At 38.6% G+C, this 20,031-nt stretch overlaps 1 protein-coding gene across 2 annotated transcripts in view; it reads left to right on the top strand.

The window, feature by feature from the left end:
* The window catches only part of SPA17 (sperm autoantigenic protein 17), a 224,561-nt gene that overhangs the window by 133,120 nt on the left and 71,410 nt on the right, over positions 1-20,031 (top strand). For both annotated transcript variants that reach the window (XM_053690479.1, XM_053690478.1), the window contains exon 5: positions 13,887-14,005. In XM_053690479.1, the coding sequence (XP_053546454.1) occupies positions 13,887-14,005 (119 nt within the window). The remainder of the gene's footprint in view (positions 1-13,886; positions 14,006-20,031) is intronic.

Below are 20,031 nucleotides of genomic sequence, written 5' to 3' on the forward strand. Positions count from 1 at the left end.
TATATATACTTTCATTATTTATTTTGTCCATATTTCCTGTAATTCCATTCTGAAATGGTGAGCTTTTCAGTTCCTGTTATGTTCAATTTAACCATTGGCTGCACACTCTAGTGACATATTTATAATTGTCTCTAATTGGGCACAATAGAGAAGGTAAACTAAGTTACAACATGGCAGCTCCCATTGTTTTATAGACACTAAAATGTTACTTATTTTTCAATATTTAAACAGCTAATGAAACTTTAAAAAAATAACATCTGCATGTTATTCTCAGACTAAACTTTTCTTTGAATGTTTCATTCAAACTAGTATTTATTTAGTGTTTAATGTCCCTTTCTTTCATGTAATTAGCAAGAGTCCATGAGCTAGTGACGTATGGGATATACATTCCTACCAGGAGGGGCAAAGTTACCCAAACCTCAAAATGCCTATAAATACACCCCTCACCACACCCACAATTCAGTTTTACAAACTTTGCCTCCTATGGAGGTGGTGAAGTAAGTTTGTGCTAGATTCTACGTTGATATGCGCTCCGCAGCAAGTTGGAGCCCGGTTTTCCTCTCAGCGTGCAGTGAATGTCAGAGGGATGTGAGGAGAGTATTGCCTATTTTGAATACAGTGATCTCCTTCTACGGGGTCTATTTCATAGGTTCTCTGTTATCGGTCGTAGAGATTCATCTCTTACCTCCCTTTTCAGATCGACGATATACTCTTATTTATATACCATTACCTCTGCTGATTTTCGTTTCAGTACTGGTTTGGCTTTCTACAAACATGTAGATGAGTGTCCTGGGGTAAGTAAATCTTATTTTCTGTGACACTCTAAGCTATGGTTGGGCACTTTGTTTATAAAGTTCTAAATATGTGTATTCAAACATTTATTTGCCTTGACTCAGGATGTTCAACATTCCTTATTTTCAGACAGTCAGTTTCATATTTGGGATAATGCATTTGAATCTATCATTTTTTCTTACCTTAAAAAATTTGACTCTTTTTTTCCCTGTGGGCTGTTAGGCTCGCGGGGGCTGAAAATGCTTCATTTTATTGCGTCATTCTTGGCGCGGACTTTTTTGGCGCAAAAAAAAAAAATCTTTTCTGTTTCCGGCGTCATACGTGTCGCCGGAAGTTGCGTCATTTTTTGACGTCTTTTTGCGCCAAAAATGTCGGCGTTCCGGATGTGGCGTCATTTTTGGCGCCAAAAAGCATTTAGGCGCCAAATAATGTGGGCGTCTTATTTGGCGCTAAAAAATATGGGCGTCGCTTTTGTCTCCACATTATTTCAGTCTCATTTTTTCTTTGCTTCTGGTTGCTAGAAGCTTGTTTATTGGCATTTTTTCCCATTCCTGAAACTGTCATTTAAGGAATTTGATCAATTTTGCTTTATATGTTGTTTTTTCTCTTACAAATTGCAAGATGTCTCACGTTGCATCCGAGTCAGAAGATACTTCAGGAAAATCGCTGTCTAGTGCTGGAACTACCAAAGCTAAGTGTATCTGCTGTAAACTTTTGGTAGCTATTCCTCCGGCTGTTGTTTGTATTAATTGTCATGACAAACTTGTTAATTCAGATAATATTTCCTTTAGTAATGTACCATTGCCTGTTGCAGTTCCTTCAACATCTAAGGTGCAGAATGTTCCTGATAACATAAGAGATTTTGTTTCTGAATCCATCAAGAAGGCTATGTCTGTTATTTCTCCTTCTAGTAAACATAAAAAATCTTTTAAAACTTCTCTCTCTACAGATGAATTTTTAAATGAACATCATCATTCTGATTCTGATGACTCTTCTGGTTCAGAGGATTCTGTCTCAGAGATCGATGCTGATAAATCTTCATATTTATTTAAAATGGAATTTATTCGTTCTTTACTTAAAGAAGTACTAATTGCTTTAGAAATAGAGGATTCTGGTCCTCTTGATACTAATTCTAAACGTTTAGATAAGGTCTTTAAATCTCCTGTGGTTATTCCAGAAGTTTTTCCTGTTCCTAATGCTATTTCTGAAGTAATTTCCAGAGAATGGGATAAATTGGGTAATTCATTTACTCCTTCTAAACGTTTTAAGCAATTATATCCTGTGCCGTCTGATAGATTAGAATTTTGGGACAAGATCCCTAAGGTTGATGGGGCTATTTCTACCCTTGCTAAACGTACTACTATTCCTACGTCAGATGGTACTTCGTTTAAGGATCCTTTAGATAGGAAAATTGAATCCTTTCTAAGAAAAGCTTATCTGTGTTCAGGTAATCTTCTTAGACCTGCTATATCATTGGCTGATGTTGCTGCAGCTTCAACTTTTTGGTTGGAAACTTTAGCGCAACAAGTAACAGATCATGATTCTCATAATATTATTATTCTTCTTCAACATGCTAATAATTTTATCTGTGATGCCATTTTTTATATTATCAGAGTTGATGTCAGGTTTATGTCTCTAGCTATTTTAGCTAGAAGAGCTTTATGGCTTAAAACTTGGAATGCTGATATGGCTTCTAAATCAACTCTACTTTCCATTTCTTTCCAGGGTAACAAATTATTTGGTTCTCAGTTGGATTCTATTATCTCAACTGTTACTGGTGGGAAAGGAACTTTTTTACCACAGGATAGAAAATCTAAGGGTAAAAACAGGGCTAATAATCGTTTTCGTTCCTTTCGTTTCAACAAAGAACAAAAGCCTGATCCTTCATCCTCAGGAGCAGTTTCAGTTTGGAAACCATCTCCAGTCTGGAATAAATCCAAGCCTTCTAGAAAGGCAAAGCCAGCTTCTAAGTCCACATGAAGGTGCGGCCCTCATTCCAGCTCAGCTGGTAGGGGGCAGGTTACGTTTTTTTCAAAGAAATTTGGATCAATTCTGTTCACAATCTTTGGATTCAGAACATTGTTTCAGAAGGGTACAGAATTGGTTTCAAGATGAGACCTCCTGCAAAGAGATTTTTTCTTTCCCATGTCCCAGTAAATCCAGTGAAAGCTCAAGCATTTCTGAATTGTGTTTCAGATCTAGAGTTGGCTGGAGTAATTATGCCAGTTCCAGTTCTGGAACAGGGGATGGGGTTTTATTCAAATCTCTTCATTGTACCAAAGAAGGAGAATTCCTTCAGACCAGTTCTGGATCTAAAAATATTGAATCGTTATGTAAGGATACCAACGTTCAAAATGGTAACTGTAAGGACTATCTTGCCTTTTGTTCAGCAAGGGCATTATATGTCCACAATAGATTTACAGGATGCATATCTGCATATTCCGATTCATCCAGATCATTATCAGTTCCTGAGATTCTCTTTTCTGGACAAGCATTACCAGTTTGTGGCTCTGCCGTTTGGCCTAGCTACAGCTCCAAGAATTTTTACAAAGGTTCTCGGTGCCCTTCTGTCTGTAATCAGAGAACAGGGTATTGTGGTATTTCCTTATTTGGACGATATCTTGGTACTTGCTCAGTCTTTACATTTAGCAGAATCTCATACGAATCGACTTGTGTTGTTTCTTCAAGATCATGGTTGGAGGATCAATTCACCAAAAAGTTCATTAATTCCTCAGACAAGGGTAACCTTTCTGGGTTTCCAGATAGATTCAATGTCCATGACTCTGTCTTTAACAGACAAGAGACGTCTAAAATTGATTTCAGCTTGTCGAAACCTTCAGTCACAATCATTCCCTTCGGTAGCCTTATGCATGGAAATTCTAGGTCTTATGACTGCTGCATCGGACGCGATCCCCTTTGCTCGTTTTCACATGCGACCTCTTCAGCTCTGTATGCTGAATCAATGGTGCAAGGATTACACAAAGATATCTCAATTAATATCTTTAAAACCGATTGTACGACACTCTCTAACGTGGTGGACAGATCACCATCGTTTAATTCAGGGGGCTTCTTTTGTGCTTCCGACCTGGACTGTAATTTCAACAGATGCAAGTCTCACAGGTTGGGGAGCTGTGTGGGGATCTCTGACGGCACAAGGAGTTTGGGAATCTCAGGAGGTGAGATTACCGATCAATATTTTGGAACTCCGTGCAATTTTCAGAGCTCTTCAGTCTTGGCCTCTTCTAAAGAGAGAATCGTTCATTTGTTTTCAGACAGACAATGTCACAACTGTGGCATACATCAATCATCAAGGAGGGACTCACAGTCCTCTGGCTATGAAAGAAGTATCTCGAATTTTGGTTTGGGCGGAATCCAGCTCCTGTCTAATCTCTGCGGTTCATATCCCAGGTATAGACAATTGGGAAGCGGATTATCTCAGTCGCCAAACGTTGCATCCGGGCGAATGGTCTCTTCACCCAGAGGTATTTCTTCAGATTGTTCAAATGTGGGAGCTTCCAGAGATAGATCTGATGGCGTCTCATCTAAACAAGAAACTTCCCAGGTATCTGTCCAGATCCCGGGATCCTCAGGCGGAAGCAGTGGATGCATTATCACTTCCTTGGAAGTATCATCCTGCCTATATCTTTTCGCCTCTAGTTCTTCTTCCAAGAGTAATCTCCAAGATTCTGAAGGAATGCTCGTTTGTTCTGCTGGTAGCTCCGGCATGGCCTCACAGGTTTTGGTATGCGGATCTTGTCCGGATGGCCTCTTGCCATCCGTGGACTCTTCCGCTACGACCAGACCTTCTGTCGCAAGGTCCTTTTTTCCATCAGGATCTCAAATCCTTAAATTTAAAGGTATGGAGATTGAACGCTTGATTCTTGGTCAAAGAGGTTTCTCTGACTCTGTGATTAATACTATGTTACAGGCTCGTAAATCTGTATCCAGAGAGATATATTATAGAGTCTGGAAGACTTATATTTCTTGGTGTCTTTCTCATCATTTTTCTTGGCATTCTTTTAGAATTCCGAGAATTTTACAGTTTCTTGAGGATGGTTTAGATAAAGGTTTATCCGCAAGTTCTTTGAAAGGACAAATCTCTGCTCTTTCTGTTCTTTTTCACAGAAAGATTGCTAATCTTCCTGATATTCATTGTTTTGTACAAGCTTTGGTTCGTATAAAACCTGTCATTAAGTCAATTTCTCCTCCTTGGAGTTTGAATTTGGTTCTGGGGGCTCTTCAAGCTCCTCCGTTTGAACCTATGCATTCTTTGGACATTAAATTACTTTCTTGGAAAGTTTTGTTCCTTTTGGCGATCTCTTCTGCCAGAAGAGTCTCTGAACTATCTGCTCTTTCTTGTGAGTCTCCTTTTCTGATTTTTCATCAGGATAAGGCGGTGTTGCGAACTTCTTTTGAATTTTTACCTAAAGTTGTGAATTCCAACAACATTAGTAGAGAAATTGTGGTTCCTTCATTATGTCCTAATCCTAAGAATTCTAAGGAGAAATCGTTGCATTCTTTGGATGTTGTTAGAGCTTTAAAATATTATGTTGAAGCTACTAAGTCTTTCCGAAAGACTTCTAGTTTATTTGTTATCTTTTCCGGTTCTAGAAAAGGCCAGAAAGCTTCTGCCATTTCTTTGGCATCTTGGTTGAAATCTTTAATTCATCTTGCCTATGTTGAGTCGGGTAAAACTCCGCCTCAAAGGATTACAGCTCATTCTACTAGGTCAGTTTCTACTTCCTGGGCGTTTAGGAATGAGGCTTCGGTTGATCAGATTTGCAAAGCAGCAACTTGGTCCTCTTTGCATACTTTTACTAAATTCTACCATTTTGATGTATTTTCTTCTTCTGAAGCAGTTTTTGGTAGAAAAGTACTTCAGGCAGCGGTTTCAGTTTGAATCTTCTGCTTATGTTTTTCATTAAACTTTATTTTGGGTGTGGATTATTTTCAGCAGGAATTGGCTGTCTTTATTTTATCCCTCCCTCTCTAGTGACTCTTGCGTGGAAAGATCCACATCTTGGGTAATCATTATCCCATACGTCACTAGCTCATGGACTCTTGCTAATTACATGAAAGAAAACATAATTTATGTAAGAACTTACCTGATAAATTAATTTCTTTCATATTAGCAAGAGTCCATTAGGCCCGCCCTTTTTTGTGGTGGTTATGATTTTTTTGTATAAAGCACAATTATTCCAATTCCTTATTTTATATGCTTTCGCACTTTTTTCTTATCACCCCACTTCTTGGCTATTCATTAAACTGAATTGTGGGTGTGGTGAGGGGTGTATTTATAGGCATTTTGAGGTTTGGGAAACTTTGCCCCTCCTGGTAGGAATGTATATCCCATACGTCACTAGCTCATGGACTCTTGCTAATATGAAAGAAATGAATTTATCAGGTAAGTTCTTACATAAATTATGTTTTTATAGCAAATTTTGATCATTATTATAAAACTAACAACGACCCTGGCCAACTGTCAACTGTCTTTCACTTCCAACAGTTTACCAGAGGATAAGGAAGGTCACAAGTGACAAACGGTTAACATAAACATTCCATGCATATATTATGCACTTATATATCTGCAGAAAACAAAAATATAAGATGCAGAGAGCACTAAACAGAATTCAGATTGCTAGTGCAAAAAGAAATAAAATTACGCTTTAAAGAATTGAGTGCCTTTTAGATAAATATCTGTATAGTAGTTTAATCAGAAATATTGTGAGACTAAAATAACTAAAGCTTTGGGTAGATAATGTCACTTATATATTATATTACAGTTATTTTCTTTTTGCTTTATTTATTCATAATAACATTTAAACAAGAAAGTTTTCTTCCGGTATAATAGAGCCAGTCAGAAGCCCATAATATAGAATATTATATCGAGAAACAGAAATAAAAATAGACTGATGTGCCTCCGAAGAATTTGAATGCTGAAAATATCAGAAAAAAGGGAAAAAAAAGGTTATAATGCTTATGTCTGAAATTAAAAGTCTTTACAGTATGCAGCAACAGAAACAATGACCTTAGATTCCCCATATTCTTTTTTTGGTGCAATCGTACTGTAGCTGACTTAATATTGCCCCAGACATCCAAAAACCGCAGCTTATTATGATAACTATAATTTAAATACCATGGAGTTGCACAACTTTCAGCTGAGTTTGTCACACAGTGGGCTGGATTATTAATAGTCAAGCACAAGAGTACCACTGAGGGGCTAAAGTGTACAACAGGATAAGACGTGTGTGTATAAAAAGGTATTTACTTAATATACAATAAGTACAGTACTAAAACAGTACAATTTAAAAATACAATTTAAAATAATTTAAAGGGATCCCAGAAGCTAAAATCCATATAAAAATAATCCAGATAAAAAAAGGTAAAAAGAAGAAAAAAGGCAAAAATGAATCTAGAAGTGAATCCAGAAGAGAGGGTTGGGTGGAAGTCCAACATATGATGTGTCAAAAAATGATGCTCTGAAGTGTTGCAAAATAGAGGGGGGAAAAAAGAAAAAATATATGAAAATATGGAAAAATAAGAATAAAAATAATGGTGGTGAATCAATAATCCTCTAAGGGCTTGTTACTCTCCAGTAATGAAAGATCTGTGTGGAAAGAAAAGCAGAAGGCACATAGTGTAGGGTGCTAAAAAATTGTGTAGAGAGCGCATCTATAAATATGCTTACCAAATTCAAAAACGGCACTTGAAGATCTGTATAGCTAACGCGTTTTAGCCCTAGTAGTGGGCCTTTTTTCAAGACTTTATGTGAGGTCTCCAGAAGCAGAACATTTTTCAGCGCTATTTTGTGTTGTGTTCAAACTCACCATTTATGAGTGCTAATAATGCTCACTGCTAAAACAATTCCACCAAATAAATCTTGGATTTGGAAATAAATGAGTCCTCTTTATTATTGAACTTCAACAAAGTTCAAACTGCAACAAAGTTTCCTTGAAACGTTTGCTGGTTAGCAACACGGTGGATATAAGCGTTCTCATCAAGGGCTCGATTCTATAAAGCTCTCTGGGCTGGTGAGATTCTTTAAGAATACTTACCAGTACTTCTATTTCCCTTGTGGAATTTTATAAGGCCAATTTTTACCCTAAAAACAGGGTGTCTCACTAAGGGGCAGATACTGCATTTTCATATGGGAAGGGGATGCGAACATTACAAAACTGCGAAAATCATAATTTAAAAATCATACAAAATGAATAATGGAATAGGTCACACAAAAATACTCAGGAAAAAATTGTATTGTTAAGGTCCAAAAATAGTATTTTATAAAGAAACCTAAAATTTGTATTTAAATTACACAGGAATAAATCATATTAACCCCTTAACGACTGAGGACGTGCAGGGTACGTCCTCAGAAAAAAGGCAGTTAATGCCTGAGAACGTACCCTGCACGTCCTCAGTGTGGAAAGCAGCTGGAAGCGATCCTGCTCGCTTCCAGCTGCTTTCCGGTTATTGCAGTGATGCCTCGATATGGAGGCATCCTGCAATAACGTTTGTAAGCCATCCGGTGCAGAGAGAGCCACTCTGTGGCCCTCTCTGCACCGGAGATCGGTGGCTACCGGCGTTGGTGGGTGGGAGCCGGACCGGGAGGCGGGTGGCGGCCATCGATGGCCATGTGGATCTGAAGGGGGGCGGGATCGTGGGCGGGGGTGGCTGGGGGCGCGCCGGGGCGCGCGCGGGTGCCGGGGTGGGGGGGGGCGGGCGCGTGCACGGGGAGGGAGCGGGTGGGAACCGCTACACTGCAGAAAATGGGGAAATAAAAAATATAATCAAAATAAAATATATACAATCAGCAAGGTGGTGGGGGTTTGTTTGTGGGGGGGGGGTTGGGGGAAGCTACACTACAGAAAAAAACAAAAAAAACCCCAAAAAAAGCACTTTTTATTGTAAACTGGGTACTGGCAGACAGCTGCCAGTACCCAAGATGGCCCCCAATAAGGCAGAGGGGAGGGTTAGAGAGCGGTTTTGGGGGGGATCAGGGAGGTTGGGGGCTAAGGGGGGGATCCTACACAGTAGCATATGTAAATATGCTAAAAAAAATTCATTTTTTTTTAAAAACTCTTTTATTTTAGTACTGGCAGACTTTCTGCCAGTACTTAAGATGGCGGGGACAATTGTGGGGTGGGGGAGGGAAGGGAGCTGTTTGGGAGGGATCAGGGGGTGGGATGTGTCAGATGGGAGGCTGATCTCTACACTAAAGCTAAAATTAACCCTGCAAGCTCACTACAAACTCCCTAATTAACCCTTTCACTGCTAGCCATAATACACGTGTGAGGCGCAACAGGATTTAGTGGCCTTCTAATTACCAGAAAGCAACGCCAAAGTCATATATGTCTGCTATTTCTGAACAAAGGGGATCCCAGACAAGCATTTACAACCATTTGTGCCATAATTGCACAAGCTGTTTGTAAATGATTTCAGTGAGAAACCTAAAATTGTGAAAAATTTTACGTTTTTTTTAATTTGATCGCATTTGGCGGTGAAATGGTGGCATGAAATATACCAAAATGTGCCTAGATCAATACTTGGGGTTGTCTACTACACTACACTAAAGCTAAAATTAACCCTACAAGCTCCCTAAAAGCTCCCTAATTAACCCCTTAACTGCTGGGCATGATACACTTGTGGTGCGCAGTGGCATTTAGCGGCCTTCTAATTACCAAAAAGCAACGCCAAAGCCATATATGTGTGCTATTTCTGAACAAAGGGGATCCCAGAGAAGAATTTACAACCATTTATGCCATAATTGCACAAGCTGTTTGTAAATGATTTCAGTGAGAAACCTAAAGTTTGTGAAAAAATTCGTGAAAAAGTGAACAATTTTTTGTATTTGATCGCATTTGGCGGTGAAATGGTGGTATGAAATATACCAAAATTGGCCTAGATCAATACTTTGGGATGTCTACTAAAAAAAAATATATACATGTCAAGGGATATTCAGGGATTCCTGAAAGATATCAGTGTTCTAATGTAACTAGCGCCAATTTTGGAAAAAAATGGTTTGGAAATAGCAAAGTGCTACTTGTATTTATGGCCCTATAACTTGCAAAAAAAGCAAAGAACATGTAAACATTGGGTATTTCTAAACTCAGGACAAAATTTAGAAACTATTTAGCATGGGTGTTTTTTGGTGGTTTTAGATATGTAACAGATTTTGGGGGTCAAAGTTAGAAAAAGTGTGTTTTTTTTCCATTTTTTCCTCATATTTTATAATTTTTTTTATAGTAAATTATAAGATATGATGAAAATAATGGTATCTTTAGAAAGTCCATTTAATGGCGAGAAAAACGGTATATAATATGTGTGGGTACAGTAAATGAGTAAGAAGAAAATTACAGCTAAACACAAACACTGCAAAAATGTAAAAATAGCCTTGGTCCCAAACGGACAGAAAATGGAAAAGTGCTCTGGTCACTAAGGGGTTAAATATGCACAGTATAAATTGTAATGTAAGTACACTGGATGTTCAAAAACATAGAAATTCATATTTAAAAAAAGAATTGTTTTTTTTCTCGTAAAATGTGCTGAACATAGGTTTTCCCTTGGGTGTATATGACATTGTCGCACAATTCCCTGCGTAATTCTGTAAACATTTTTGCCCTACAGATCTTGCTGTTTATTCTCGCAAATTAAAAAGTCTCAAGCTATTATCAAAACACTCAAAACACTAATTACTCTGAAAAGAAAACCTATGCATATGAAAATAACAGCAAATTTACAGTGCACGGAAAACTGTGTCATTAGATTTGTATTAGGCGTAATATTAAAGTTTAAACATACACCAGGTTCTACCTGTTGCTGTTCCTGCGAGTGTTGGACTGGAAAAACCACTCTAGGGGGCTGAATTATCTCGCTCCGAATGGAGCTTGATGCCCTGCTTCCACTCAAGCCTTCAGGCTTGCCGGGAAACAGAAGTTTTGAAGCAGATGTCTAAAAACCGCCGCTCCATAACTTGTCCACCTGCTCTTAGGCCGCGGACATCAATCCACCCAATCCTATACGATTGGGCTGATTGACACCCCCTGCTAGCGGCTGATTGGCTGCGAATCTGTAGGGGGTGGGATTGCACAAGCAGTTCACAAGAACTGCTTGTGTAATGATAAATGCAGACAGCGTATGCTGTCGGCATTTATCGATGTGCGGTGGACATGATACGCTACATCGTATCATGTCAGCTTGCACATTAATAAATTGGCCCCTAGGCCTGCAAATGTTTTAGAATCGCCCCCAAGTGACTATAGACTTTTAAAAAGATGCATACAGATAGTTTATCCTTGTGTGTTAGCTGCTGAAATTGTTTTTATTATTAGTGTCATATATCTCCTATGTTTTTAAAGATTTGTTTTAAATAAAAATGTAATAAGAGAAGCGCTCCAGTTTGCCGTGGGTTATATAAATAATACTGTTACACCTAGAGCTATTGCAGCTCATGTGAATGTGAGTACTGGAATTCTGCTACCTTTAGGATAAAGATTGGATATCTTATTGTGCTATGAGAGTTTATTTCTGCGTTGTCTCATTTCAAGGAAACTTTGTTGCGGTTGCAGTTGAATAATAAAGAGGACTCATTTGTTTCCAAATCCAAGATTATTTTTTTTTATGGGCTCTATTTATCAAGCCCTTTTCTCACCTTTGACTGCAGCTTCGCACAAGCAAACCTGCAGTCAGGATTAATCAAGCTGTGTTCATCAGACCACTGCTTCCCTGCCCTCTTTTAGGAGGAGAATTTTAATCTCCCTGGTCTCTTCCGACCGGAGAGATTGACAGGACCTGCCCGTGCATGATTGGCTGTGCACGGGCAGGTGGCAGGGTTGCACGCGAGTGTACAGGAGCACTTGTATGCAATGGTAAATGCGGGTAGCAGATTGCTGCCCACCAGAGGAGAAGCAGAGCTGAAAGGGGCAAATATATCCGCCCCTGTCCGCCATGGGATGATAAATTGAGCCGTATGCCACAGTATTTAGCAAAAAAAAATTAATATAACACTGGTGCAATATAGGCCATTGACATGAAAGTCAAAATGGATTCAAAGTTGTAGGTGGCCAAGTCCTTACACAGCACGCCCCTTAGATCGATTGCACATGTGCTTTTTTTTTTTCTACGGATCTCTTACTCCGCCGCCTAAAGGCCAGAAAATCAATTGGCTGGATCAAGAAACGTCACTGAATAAAAAAAGTGTAGATTGTTGCTGGGAGGAGGAGCAATATGAGTACATCAGATAGATTAGCTGTAAAAACACTTATTTTGAAGCGAAAAAAATAAATGAATGAAAGTGGGGCTAGATTTATATCATAGTTACACTGATTCCCTAACAATCAAGTTTACCATCAATTTAACTATGATGGCCGCTGGCAGTGAAATAACAGAACCACAAGAAGCCGCACATGTATAATGCTGTTATTTTACTGCTGGTAGGCAACTTAGTTAAAGTAGCCGGCAAAGCAGGGAGCACGGGGTGCTTTAAATTTTGGTGCTTACAGGCACCTGGGCGTTAAATCTGGCCGTGGTTGGAGCAGTCTTTCGTTGTTCAAACCTCGTTGCATTTACACATAAATTTCAACTTTTTTCTTTGAGGTACCAGCAATTTTTTTAGCAGGATTTTAGTATATAACTTTAGTTTGCAGAAACACCATAATATGTGAAAACATCATCATATGAAATACAAAACCTAGGCATTCAAAGTTTTATTTTATTTCACTTGCAGGCTACTAATATACATACCATTTTAAACTGCTTTTAGATGGGTACCCTTATACAATAGTGTGCTTTCATTGTATTCTGTGAACAACGAATCCCGAAAATGGCCGCCACCCACGGCATTTGGCTTTTTGCAGTGCCGGATTTCTTCTTGTGATTGTGCAACACACAAAGATCTGTGCAAATCCAGATCTTGTTGTGTTGCTCTTCAACTCTAATATCAAAAATAGTTGAATGTTAATACCCACTGCCATATTTAGAATTAATTTGACAAACTAATATCCGAATAATACATTTTTCATGTACTTATTTTAAATTACTGTTAAAACGTCTATTTCAATAATAAACCTTTATTATAAATTTAATATGTATAACAATTGAGTAAAAAACTTTATTTTAATATATTTTACATGTGTTTTGTTACGCATATAAAAATATTGAAGCGTTAAAGGGACAGTCAACTCCAAAAATGTTATTGTTTAAAAAGATAGATAATCCGTGTATTACCCATTCCCCAGTTTTGCATAGCCAACAGTTATATTAATATATTTTTTACCTCTGTGTTTACCTTGTATCTAAGCCTCTGCAGACTGCCCCCTGATCACACGACTTTTTATTTATTATCTATTGACTTGCATTTTAGCCAATCAGTGCTGTGTCATGCAAAACTTCACGGCCATGAGCACAATGTTATCTATATGGCACACATGAACTAGCAGTCTCCTGTTGTGAAAAGCAAATAAAAAAGCATGTGATAAGAGGCTGTCCGTAGTGGCTTAGAAACAGGCAGAAATGTAGACGTTTAAATGTTATAAAGTATATTAATATAACAATGTAGCTTGTGCAAAGCTGGGGAATGGGTAGTAAAGGCATAATCTATCTTTTTAAACAATAACAATTTTTGTGTTGACTGTCCCTTTATCACTAATTCGGATTTCTAAAAGCCCTACATTTTCCAGCTCTGTTTTAAGTTGTACTAGAGTGCAACACTTAACTTACCACTTGCAATATGGGCAATAGTAGCGCACCCTGCTCTATCCATCCAAAGTATAGGGCACACAAACAAAATGTCGGCCGCTTTCGTGTTCTTTGTTAAACTTATTTTTAGCCATTCACTTATAATACTAGAGCATGTTCTATTCTTAACGCTCCTATTGTAATAATCTATTATTGTAATATCATTTATTATTTGATTTTCTATGTCACTTTTATCAGGCATAATTCATTTCTAGAAAAACTTTTCTTTAAATCCATCTACACACATATTTTAAGTTCAACATTTTATCTACATTTATGATTCTAGACATTTTTAAGAAGAACAGGGATAATGTATTCCATTTAAACACCGTTTCATTTAATAGTTTATGTTTTTTTGAATTCAGGAGAATATTACAGAGGATTTCACAAAAGCACAGGCTGCAACAACAATCCAAGCTGCTTTTCGTGGTCACGTTGCCAAAAAAGAAGTAAAGAGGAAGAAGAAAGAAATAGCCACAGAAGAGTGAGTATAATGATTTCATTTAAAATGTGAAAGACCAAATTGAAGACATCTGAAGAAAATACACAAGTTACATTACATTAAAGGGACATGATTCAGATAGGGCATACAATTTTAAACAACTTTCCAATTTACTTTTATCATCAAGGTAGGCTCATAAACTGATTTCTAAGCCGTTGAAGGCCACCTCTTATCTAAGTGCATTTTAACAGTTTTTCACAGTTAGACATTGCTAGTTCATGTGTGTCATACAGATAACATTGTGAGCACTCATGTGGAGTTATTTATGAATTAGCAGTGATTGGCTAAAATGCAAGTCTGTCAAAAGAACTGAGATAAGAGGGCAATCTGCAAAGGTAATCACAGAGGTAAAAAGTATTAATATAACTGTGTTGGTTATGCAAAACTGGGGAATTTGTAATAAATGGATTATCTATCTTTTTCAAACAATAACATTTCAAGTAGACTTTCCCTTTAAGTTTTCTATGAAGGAAGCAAATGCAAAATAAATGCTTTTGTTTATATATAATTGGCAACAATATTTTTTTCCCTACTAGATCCCAATTTCAGTAGTCTAAAATATTTGCTCAATGATTGGAAGAAGGTTCATAGTTTCCCTCATACTAGCCAGAATTTTCTTTCAAAAAGAGATCAAGACAACAATACATTGGGGTTTATTTATTATGCAGCGGATGCTTCTATTTCCATGCGAGCCTTCAGGCTCTCCGAAAACATAAGTACAGAACCGCTGCTCCTTAACTCATCCTCCAGCTCTGAGGTGGCGACTGCAGTCATCGGAAATGATTTGGATGATTGACACCACCTGCTAACGGCCGATTGGCCTCGAATGTGCAGAGGGTGGCATTGCACAAGCGGATCATGTCTGTCGGACATTTGATAAATCTACCCCAATACGCATTTCACCACTTACTGAAACATATCTCTGAGTTGTTTCAGTCATTTGACACTCATAACATTTACACATCAATTTAATTGATTTTTCTGTAAGGTATCCACACAAGTCGTGATTTTCTTTCTAGCAGACTATACAAAGAAGGAACTTTATCATCATGCGAAAAAAACACCCTGTAGGAAAATGTGTTAGCTTTAGATCAGATCTCAACAGGAAGAGTACAGAAGTTTACAAGTTGTTTCAATTCTGTTTCCAGTTTTCAATTTGCCCTGCTCTTCTAACTAAATACATTTTCCTACAAAATCATTCCGTGTCTCTCTCAGTCTGCATAGTCTTCAATCTACCTTGCACAAAAATGGTAAAAATGTATATTCCATCAACACGCAGTGACATAGCTGCCTCTCTGCACATTGTATAAAAACTTATACTAAACAAAAAATGTATTTGTCATAATAAGGATTCATTCTAATAACTGTATATATCTCTAAGGTGAAAAAAAAGTTTTATAAACTCAATAAAGTTCAAGGTCTCAAAGACATAAAGCCCACATCAATTATGTTTACGGATTTGTTGTTGTTGAAATTGTTTTAACCACTTAGCAAGATACTATGTATTGGGCACCTCATGGATGGTAATATCAGAAACACCCACCAATTAATCTAAACAAATAATTTCAATTTGTTGTGTGGTTACACATTCATCAGTTCACCTTGCCAAAACATGAACATTTGGATTTTATGCCAATTAAAAAAAAAACAATTATTATTTGTTTATGTTAGAAACCACAGAAATAGCACATAGATATTGTCACATATGCCACACTTTGCCAGGTGTGTGGGCTTGCATTTTTCACTCCTCAGCTAAGTATAATAAAAGTCTATTAAATACCAAGAGGACTTGTCTCAGCTATACTATTCTTCTAATCATGCTAGAAGAAGAGTAAATGGACCAAACAGAGTCAAGACTGAGGCAATTGCAAAATTTTTTTATCTTCATTCGTTTTATGCCACCAATTCTTCATTTGAACACTCTGCAACAACAATTGCACACAATTGGTCAGATTACAAGTGGAGCGCTAATGCTACTGCTTGAGCGTTAACTGCATTAGCAGTTTGGCTTTTTGTGCTCATATTATAAATTAAAAGTAAACTGTTTTTACTTGCACGCTAACTCCACGAGTGCAAAAAGATGAATTTAGACTTTTTATTAGATGGTGTTATTATGAGTGTAACTGTACTTTATATATTTTTATTGTGTTTTTTGACACTTTTTTGTTTTGCGTAAGTTAACCAGAGCTCTGAGGATGTGGTAATCATTCTAGCGTAAATCTCGATTGCGCTAAATCGTTTGTGTTTACTTTCAACTCATAATACCAGCGGTAAACCCGACAAGCGCAAACACCCGCAATAAAACCCCTTATTGTTAGCGCTTAAATTAGCGCTTCACTCATAATCTGGCGCTGTATTATTTTCCTTTTAAAAAATAGAATAAATGACATACCGGTGGGGGGGCGGAGCCGGCAGCTGCAGAGATGGCAGCATAACTCCGGAGCTCCGCTGTAAAGGCCCTTATATCATTATGAATCCTCACCATCCTTGCCCCTAAACTCTCCTACAACATTCCCCAGCACCTCTAAAACCTGTAGCTACAACTCTGAGGGATAATCCTTTCATCTCCCCCTGGACCAGAGACACCCAGCACTCCGGGCCGAATTCAGGCCACATCTGACATCAGGCAACAAATGTACCCCTTTGCTGGTCATCAGGGGCCACAACCAAGCTCCTAGGAAGGCCCACAATCTAAAACGAAGGGCCCCAAGACTGAAAAACAGCACCCGATTTTCGAGTCGGACCGGAAAATAAATTTAGCCCGGGGATTGGGCCTACTCCGGAACTCCGGAACTCCGCTTTCTCCAGGGTAAGAACTTTTTATAAACCCTACTAAATCAGCCTACCCACACTGAGACAAGCACATTCCCTAACTGTAATCTGGCCACAATATATAATTAACACCTGCATGACCTCTGCAGGCCCCTGCAACATACTGAGCCTGGGGATTAGGCCTACTACAGGATCAGCTACAGACACAGACTAGCTGCGCACTCTAACCTAACTCTCATGCCTAATTACTGAAACAGGGTCTGCAACTCAAATACTCCAAATACCCCTTTGTGCAAAAGAGGAAATAAATAACAGTTTTGCTGCTTTTAACCACTGACTCTGCTGACTCTGCAGCTCTTTTGAAACATAAATCCTCAGCAACATCCAATACCTGACTTTAAAACTTAGCCTGGAGATAAAACCACACATCTGTTGCCGTGATTCTAGTACATTCTAGCACAGACTTTAACCCTTCCAGCCGCAATACACCACCGCTGTGCATCTTTTATTTATTGGCAGTGATTACAAGATCCTTTTGCCTGCTTTGAGGACTTGTTCTAACACCTCCATATACCTCATAAGTGTTTCTTGACATAAGACAATCTTGGCGCAGGAGAATCACGAGTTACGCCACGAGTATCTCTGGCCCAACATGACGGCTAAACGCAATGTCAAACATGACAAAATGTCAAAATCTCTTACAGGGAAATCAAGCCTTATGTCCTCTTTTTTGCATAGTTCAGACACAATGAATACCTCTCCTGCTTCCCAAAAAACTGGTGACAAAACCCCTCAAACCCTGTCACAGGAATCTCAATCAAACAGAACTTTACCAGCTGAATGCCAACTCTCTCCTTCATTTTTGCAAAATTTACCATCGAAAAAGGACATTGCAGACATAGTCCGTTCCTGTATTAGAGAAGAGCTGGCCGAATTAAAGCAGGACATTCACACCTTAGGTTTCCAAGTTGAATCTCTTGAAAGTAACCAAGAAACTATTAAAGAGGATGTACAGCAACTAACTGACCAAGTAACCTCTCAACAGGAGACCATACTTTCTCTTCAAGATAAGCTCGACGACCTCGAGAATCGAAGCAGGCGCAAAAATATGCGTATCAGAGGAGTGCCAGAGTCAGTCTTGCCCAGGGATTTCCCAGTTTATTTGCAAGATCTATTTCGACATCTGAAAGAATCTTCCTATACTGAAGATATCCTATGGGTCAGAGCTCATAGAACTTTGAGACCAAAACCTCCTGACTCAGCTCCGCCACGAGATATCGTGATCCGTTTAAAGAACTTTCAAGAAAAAGAAATGCTCTTACGACAATCCCGCAAAACTCAGCCTGTAAGATTTAGAGGCAATGTCTTACAATTCTTCCAGGACCTATCAACCCGCACCTTACAACGCAGGAAAGAATTTTCACCTCTTACTACCATGTTAAGAAATAAGAGAATCTCCTACAGATGGGGCTTCCCAACACATCTTTGGACCATCAGCAATAACACCCGTGTCATCTGCAAAACTCCAGAGGACACTCAAACTTTTTGTACAGCACTTGGCCTTGAACCACCTACGGAATCACTACCTGAACCACAGAACTCACAAACCTCCAAGGGACGAATCAATCCGAATGAGTCTTGGCATACAGCCCTTCCTAAGAAAGCCAAAGCAAAAGAAGCCACCACAAGAAGGCAACCCACTACCGGCTTGACCTCCTCTGAAGACTCACCTTTGTGAACTCTTTTACACCTATCTCAGTAATACTAAACAAATAGATGGACATTTTGGCGAATGTTGCCCCTTCGGGAAAGGCAAGTACAGGTCATCATCATTTAGTCTAGTCTTTTTGTAACTCAGCAATTTAGAACCTTCTGCTATCAGCAGAATGAGAGCAAAGATAGATTCTGACAACTCCTTTTCCATCATGCCTACCTCATCCTCTCCTCCCCTTACCACCTATCCTTTCCCCTTCCTACCCACCCCTCCGACTTATCTACCTCACCCTCCCCACTCTAGGATTCTTATTCAATATAATTTAAAAAAAAAAAAAAAATGCCAACTTCTCAGGGCACTTTATGGTACTGCCCCCAACTTACTCTCAGTTATGACCTATGATAGGCAGAGAGATTTTTTGTTTTTGGTTAATATGTCAATGTTTTTTATGGTTAATAATGTTATTATGTTTGTTATGAGAAACTGTTTAAGTTATCACCTGTCAAATGAATGTTCTTCTCCTGCAGAGATGTGCCCACACATTTGTAAGATACATATACGTAAAGTGCTCTATGTGACCTCATCCACACAATTAAACAACATACCCCAACAAACACACTATGTTGCCCAAAAATAAGAACGCTGAAACTCGTAAACTAACACTTCTTACACAAAATGCTAAGGGACTCAACTCACCCCACAAACGATCTAAAGCCCTTTCAGACCTTTCAAAAAGACAGGCAGACATCTTATTCTTACAAGAGACCCATTTTAAAAAAAACAAAGAGCCCAAATATTTTGGGAAAACATTCACCACTCACTACCACAGCTCCAACACCTCAAAAAGAGGTGGAGTCAGTATTCTACTGCATAAGTCTCTCCCCTTCACCCATATCCAAACCTCTAGAGACACTGAGGGCCGTTTTCTCGGCCTAGTAGGTCTACTTTATGGTAGACCTATTACCCTGGTAAATATTTACGCCCCAAATGTAAAACAAACCCCTTTCTTTAAACAAATATTTAACCGCATTATAGACATCGCAAAAGGACCCATCTTTGTTGCAGGGGATTTTAATGTTCCCATTCACCCTACTAAGGATAGCTCCAATCCTACAATAGCGATATCAAAAAAAGTCACTAATGTATTATGGACAGGTTTGAGAAACCTTAACCTCCACGACACTTGGCGTTTTATCCACCAGGACACCCGAGACTATACCTTTTTCTCCCATCCTAACAGAACATATAGTCGCATAGATTACATTTTCACCAATCAACCTGCCCTAGCCTTAGTCAACAGATGCGTTATTTCCCCCACATCATGGTCAGACCATTCAGCGGTAAAACTAACCATATCATGGACAAACACCCCACTAACATCATATACGTGGAAACTAGACAACTCCCTTCTTAACAATCCAGACACAATTAAGAAACTTACTAGCACCATTGAAGAATATTTTAGATTGAATATCCCCTCAACGGCCAACAAATATACAATATGGGAAGCACACAAGTGCGT

The sequence above is a fragment of the Bombina bombina genome, chromosome 8, assembly GCF_027579735.1.
Source record: "Bombina bombina isolate aBomBom1 chromosome 8, aBomBom1.pri, whole genome shotgun sequence".
NCBI classification, from domain to species: Eukaryota; Metazoa; Chordata; class Amphibia; order Anura; family Bombinatoridae; genus Bombina; species Bombina bombina.